We start from the raw sequence: 6,514 nt of genomic DNA, 5'->3' as shown, positions 1-6,514 counted from the left end.
ACACCGACTGGGTTAGCGGTGGCCAGTGGAACCACATGCTCGGCTACCTGGCGGCCCTCGCCAAGGCCTGCTTCGGCGGCAACATCGAGCTTTTCGTCTTCTTTAACGGCGCGCTCGAAAAGGCCCGGCTGCACGAGTGGGTCAAGCGGCAGGGAAACGAGCGCCAGACGGCGCAGCAGATCGTCAGCCATGTCCAGAACAAGGGCACGCCGCCGCCCAAGGTCTGGTTCCTGCCCCCGGTCTGCATGGCCCACTGCATCCGCCTGGCGCTCATCCGCTTCCACGTCAAGGTGCGGCTGGGGGCGACCCGGGCGGGCCAGGGTCCAGGGAGTCCAGAGGTCCCTCCGCCAAGGCTCCCGTGCCTCGTGCCGGGGTCAGGGCTGGGTCCGCTGTCCCTCGTGTCAGGGCACCTCGGGAGTCTGGGGTCCCACGTGTCGGGGTCCTTTCGGCCAAGACTCAGGGCCGGACCCGGGATCCGACAGGCAGGAGTCAAGGCTGGGCCTGGGTACCTCGTGCTCAGGATCAAGGCTGTGCTTGGGGCTCCTCGTGCCCGGGATAAGGGCTGGGCCTTGGGTGCTTCGTGCCCGGGGTAAGGGCTGAGCCTGGGGTCCTTACGGCTCGGGTCAGGGCTGAGCCGGGGTCGGAGACCCGACGTGAGTCGAGGGTAGGCCCCGAGTGGTCCTGCCTGTGCAATGGCCGGGACCAGGCCACCTAGCTCTGGGAGCCCTTCCACCGGGGAGCAGCTTGTCGCTGGGCTGTGGAACACGGGTCTCTAGTGCGGGCCCGAAGCTGGCCCGACGAACGCGAGATGGATTTCTAGTGGTTCAGGCCGCACAGTGTTCAAGTCCGCCCGTCTGGCCTGCTTAGGCCTCGCAGACATGTGAGGACCCTCGAGGGTTGGTGGGGAGCCCCACACAACAACTCGGATTGACAGTGCCACCATCTCCAATATCTTTCCTATTACTCTTTTGGAGGTGGGCAGGTTACCTATTTGCTTTCACCTTTCCAATAAGCTCATTTTCCGAATTAGTGTGATCTTTCTCAGCAACAGGTTTACCTTGGAGGCCTGTAAAATAAATAGTGAAAGAGGGGGAATCGCCGAGCCCATGGGGTAAAGCAAGCTGGAAGTAGAATTTACTCCATAGCTGTAGAAGTTTGTGTAGGAGATTTTTGCATTCTGCTCTGATTCAGATCGCAGAACCTTGTGCTTTTGAAGATGAGATTTCAGAGAAATTGTCTGGTTTTGTGTATATGTGTTAGATTTCAAGGAATTGTAAATTTGACAGGAGAGGATTTTGTCAGTTTTGTGATTTAGAGTCTTTTAAAAGAACTTCATTTCTTTTATATCTGATGCGAAAGAAATAGTTCAAATTGGGGAATAAAAATTTTGGGGCCAAGCAACACAGGCCATAAACTTGCAGGGTCTATTTCTCTAGTGCACAGTGTTCAGTGACCTTCAGCAGTGCCCTGGTGGGTGGGTAATAAGAGTTCTACGTTGTCAGCTTGTGCTGTCTCTTTAGCAGAGGGCTCCTCTGCCAAAACTGGTTGTAGGAGAACTTCAGGGCCCAGGCATTGACTGGAAAGATAAACACAAGTTTTAATTGCTGCATTTTCCTTAACACAGTTTTTTGGGGGGAAGTATTTTTTTTTTAAAGGACTTTCTCTCTTTTCCAGCTTGTTTTATTTTTCTGGAAACTGTGCTTGAATTCAAAGTTTGTGAAACGCTCCGTCTTCCTGATTGCCCCCACTGCCTGTGATGAGATGGTGGTAGTTAAGCCTAAAATGATAGCGGAAGTCCCACCCAGGATCCTGTTGCAATTGGTGAAATGGTTTTAAGTATGTGGGTAGAGGCTGCTGGAGGAGTGGTGATTGGCCCGAGAGCCTGGCAGATACTCGTTGTGCCTTTCCTCAGGGAAGTTCGGCTGAGAGGCAAAGTGTGCCGCTCACGTTTTGAGCCTGAGGCTTTCAGGAAAGGAAAGAGATGCCATTTCTGGGATTTGATCCCTTCCAATAGAAACCGTAAAAGTATTCTCACAGTTTTATCCTGTTCAGAGATGGGGAACTCTAATGGACTAGTTTAATGATTATGAGATAAGGGTGAGCTGTACTTACTTGCTTTTTTGGTAACTGCACAGGCTAGTCAAGTGACTTTCCAAGGAATACTGTAAATATTACTTTGGATTAGAATCAGTTTATCTATCTGTATGGTTGTATGTTTTGAAAGAAATGTCTTGTTTTTTAATTGTAAAATCTTTTTTATCTTTGCACTCTTGAATATCTCACATACCTAGCAGGTGCTCAGAGTTTTGACCAATGTGTTTTTGGAATCAAGACTTAAATCATATTTTAATAACCTATTCTACTTGCATCTCTGGATACAAAGCTCATTTTGTCTATATTGAGTTTAGATACGTTTTTAATTTCTGCTGTAGAATTATAGTACAATGCTAGTTGCACAGGCTAATATTGTAATGACTCCTTTCCTGGTGGTCCCTTACCTGTCAGCCTCACCTAGGAAATTAAGTTACTAGAAATTCTCAGCCACCAAGCCAGATGTCAAGAAGTTTAGGTACAACGTAGGAAAAAATAGCTCTTCCCTTGCTGAAGAACCCATTAAGCTCTCTCACTCACAGACTGCCCTCCCTTTTAGATGTAATTCTAATAAATGTAGTTATCCATTTTCTCAACTCAGTTTGAGAAAGAGGGTGAACAGGTAGGTCTGCCAGAAGCAGGAGCACCATTAAGCAAGAAGTGACAAGGGGGAAGATTTAAAAAGCTCTAAAAAGCAGACATAATTCTGGAGCTATTTTAGAAAAAGAAAAACAACCCTATGTACTTCAGTAGTCCTGGAGGGTAGTACAATGTTTATTCTATAAGGACTTTTGAGTCAGAATAATTTATCTTTTAGTATTGTCTGTTTAAGGGAGTGAGACAGTATATACTGCTATTTTAAAAGATACCCCCCCCCAAATGGTGAAAAATTAAAGCCCAGTGAGGTAACACTGCATGTGCATTAGAATGGGTGAAATGAAATAGACTGAACAATACCAAGTACAGTGCTAGCAAGAACGCCAAGCCCCTGGAACCTTGTACACTGCTGATGGGAATGTAAAGTGACATCACCACTCTGGAAAACAGTTGGGGAGTTTTTTTGTAAAATATACATTTATGTATGTTTATTGTATAACAGTTACTATTTTTTTTTTTGAGACAGGGTCTCACTATGCAGTAGGCTGGCCCTAAAGTCACAGTCTCTTCTTGCCTCAGCCTCCCGCGTGCTAGAATTAGAGGTGTGTGTCAACATACCCAGCAATGATTACTATTTTTAAAAAGATCAAACATTGCAAAGGTATTGATATGAACACTTAACTCTATATAATGTTGTTTAAAAGACATTTCTCATACAAAACCTTACCATTTTATTGGCCTTCTCTAGCATTTTTTCCCTCCCAGTACCAGGGATTGAACTCAGGACCTTGCACTTTCGAGGCAGGCATGGCACCACTGAGCTAAATCACCAGCCCTGCTTTTGTAGCATTTTGATAAATTGACAGACATTTTCCTTTCATCCTTGCTTAGTGTTTCTTTGATAAAGTACTACTATGTTTTTGATATGGTTATATTTAATATTTCTCTGACCATTAGAAGTTGGCCTGTGTTTGATCTAATTTTGTTCAAGAGACTAAACAGCCTAATTTGAACTTGGCTTTAGTGGCTACCAGATTTCTCTTCTGTGCATTCAGTCATCATAACCTTTGATTTTTTAAAAATCTTGGTAGCATCTAATCACTTTCTTAAAAGCTCTTATGCAAGACTAAGACTGGTGGCATAGGTGTGAAGGTTTGCCCATGAAATCCTTCAGATCTTAACCTGAATTGTCTTCCATTGGAATTTTATTACATTGGTGCTCTGATTACTTAAAGCTTACTGTTTTAAGACAGTGGAACAATTTGAGATTAGACTATAGTTTGAAATTTTTATGGTTAGCATAATAACATGTTTGTTTTTAGGGATGATGTTTTCCCTTCTTGTGTGTGGGTGGGTGAGGGGAACTACCTGATACCAGACCGAGGGCTTGCTAGGCCGATTTCTTGCACTTGTTCCTTCATGCAAGTCTCAGTGCCTTACTGCCACATTTTACCTCTGCAGAATCAGGATCTGCCAGTTCAGTGGCAGGAAATAAGTTACCAGTAACCCTTTCAAGAGTGAAGGGCTGTTCAGTTTGGCTGATTGGGAGTACTTTGGGTGTGTGCCTGCCAGTTTGCTCCCATACCAATTCTGAGAGCAAAGCATCTCTTTTTTCCAGGTAGAATAGGAGCAGCAAGGATTTTATGAAAAAGAAAAGCACCGGGTTGAGGATTGGCTCAGTGGTTCCACTGCCTTCCTCACAAGCACAAGTACCCAAATTTAATCCCCGTACCTGTGCGCCCCCCTGCCCCCGCAAAGAGAAAGGCACCCATCATCAGACCCTGAGAAATGATAGTTTCTTATGCGTATTTCTTTTTTGGTACTGGGAATCAAACTCAGGACCTTGTGTTTGTGAGGCAGGCAAGGTGCCACTGAGCTAAATCCTGGCCCTTCTTATTTATTATTCTTAATTCTTAGAGAACTTTAAATTGGCTGGGAAATACTTCACCAAAATAGTCATCCTTTTAAAAAGTATTTTTCTGTAATGTACCAGTTTTGTGACTACTGTCATGTGATGGCTTACAACAGGGACAATTTCCTAGATGTATTTAACATAAACCTAAGCAGTATAGGTTTACAGGCTGCATGCTAAACCTGTTGTTCCTAGGCTGCAACCCTGTATGGCATGTTACTATGCTGATACCATAGGACCAGGCAGTTCTAACGCAATTATAAGTATTTGTGTGTCTAAATGTGGAAACGTAAAAATGCAAGCTAGGAATTCTTCACCCCCATTATAAGGTTAGGGCCGGGTGTGGTGGCACATGTCTGCACTTGAGAAACTGAGGCAGGAGGATTGCCCTGAATTCAAGGTCAGCCTGGGCTACATAGTGAGTGCAAGACTAGCCTGGACTACAGAGCAGAATCCTCTAAAAAAAAAAAACAATCTTATGAGAGGAACACTGTACTATATGATTCAGTCAGGCATTGAAATCCTATGAATGCATGACTGTAGATTGCATAATTTACCATAATATCTTCAAGGTTCAGTCATGTAGCATGGGGCAGAATTTCTTTTTAAAGCTAATTAATATTCTAACGTGTGTCTATGATACATTTTGCTTATTCATTTTTTTCATTGATGGATATTTGAGTTTCTGCTTTTTGACTTCTGAATAATGAATAATGCTTCTATGAACATGGTACACAAACATCTTTGAGTCCCTGATTTTTAATTCTTTTGGGTATATGTTTAGAAGTAGAATTGCTGGATTATATGATAATTCTAACTTTTTTTTTCCTCTTGGTGCTGGGAATTGATCTCTGGGTCTCATGTGTGCAAGTAGAGCATGCAGTTCTACAACTGAGCTGAACCCCTGGCCACAGGGTTTTGGTATGTAGCTCAGGCTGGCCTTGAACTCAGCCGTGATCTTCCTGCCTTACCCTCCCACTTGCTGGGATTACAGGCGTGCATCATGATGTGTGGCTTCTTTTTCCTTTTTCTCTTTCTTTCTTCTGTGTTTGACTTTTTTGAAGACTTACTGTGCTATTTTCCACAGTGGCTGTGTAGACCATATGTTTTGTCATATCTTATATATTGTCATATAGTTTGTCATTTTTAACATTAGTGTGATCGTACTAGACATGTATTGATTTTTTATTATGTGAATTTTTTATTATGTAAAAAAATTCCATATTTATACTTGGAGTCTTCATTCTTTCTCTTGTGTGCATAGTATTCCGTAATTTGTCCAACCCTTATAGAGGTTATATCTACCCTCAATAGATTCAAGAGTGAGCACATTTTGAAAGTCAAGCAGAATGGAGGAGTACACATTGCCATGGCTTTAGATTTCTCAAGAGAGCTAGAATCCATACTTTATTTGAAATTACCAAAGCAAGACTTTTGGCTACATTCTGATCTGGACCCACCTCTTTACTGGTGTATTGGTTTTTTGTTTTTTTGTTTTTTTTTTAGAGTAGGAAAATTTTTTGGGAAATAGAGATAGTTCCTGAGAAGGCCAAGGATTTAGATACCACCTGCCTCGCAAACTCAAGGTCCCAAATTTGATCCCGGTACCAAAAACAAAACACAATAAACTGAGCATTAGGAGGGATCCTGAATGGGCTGCCAGTGAGCTCACTTCTCCAGGTAGTTTTATAGAGCCAAGTCATGAGGGGTGGGTACAGTGTGGGTAAAAAACTATAATCAGGCCGGGGATTTAGCTCAGTGGTGCTGCCACCTGTCTTGCAAGTACAAGGACCCAAGTTCAATCCCTGGTACCATTAAAAAAAACTATAATCAATGAATAAGATTGCAAGTATAATTGCCTAGGTAATATTGACCCAGATGACATCATTAACTTTTTTTTTTTTTTTTTTTTTT

The 6,514-nt window shown here is 43.2% G+C and overlaps 1 protein-coding gene across 2 annotated transcripts in view; it reads left to right on the top strand.

The window, feature by feature from the left end:
- The first annotated feature begins 6 nt into the window (after positions 1-6).
- The window catches only part of Fam120a (family with sequence similarity 120A), a 93,837-nt gene continuing 87,329 nt past the window's right edge, over positions 7-6,514 (top strand). For both annotated transcript variants that reach the window (XM_033756800.1, XM_010607640.2), the window contains exon 1: positions 7-290. In XM_033756800.1, the coding sequence (XP_033612691.1) occupies positions 36-290 (255 nt within the window). In that variant the 5' untranslated portion in view covers positions 7-35. The remainder of the gene's footprint in view (positions 291-6,514) is intronic.

Source organism: Fukomys damarensis, unplaced genomic scaffold (genome assembly GCF_012274545.1).
Source record: "Fukomys damarensis isolate Sample0158 unplaced genomic scaffold, DMR_v1.0_HiC HiC_scaffold_27, whole genome shotgun sequence".
Lineage (NCBI taxonomy): Eukaryota > Metazoa > Chordata > Mammalia > Rodentia > Bathyergidae > Fukomys > Fukomys damarensis.
This window is presented reverse-complemented; position numbering and strand designations above follow the sequence as displayed.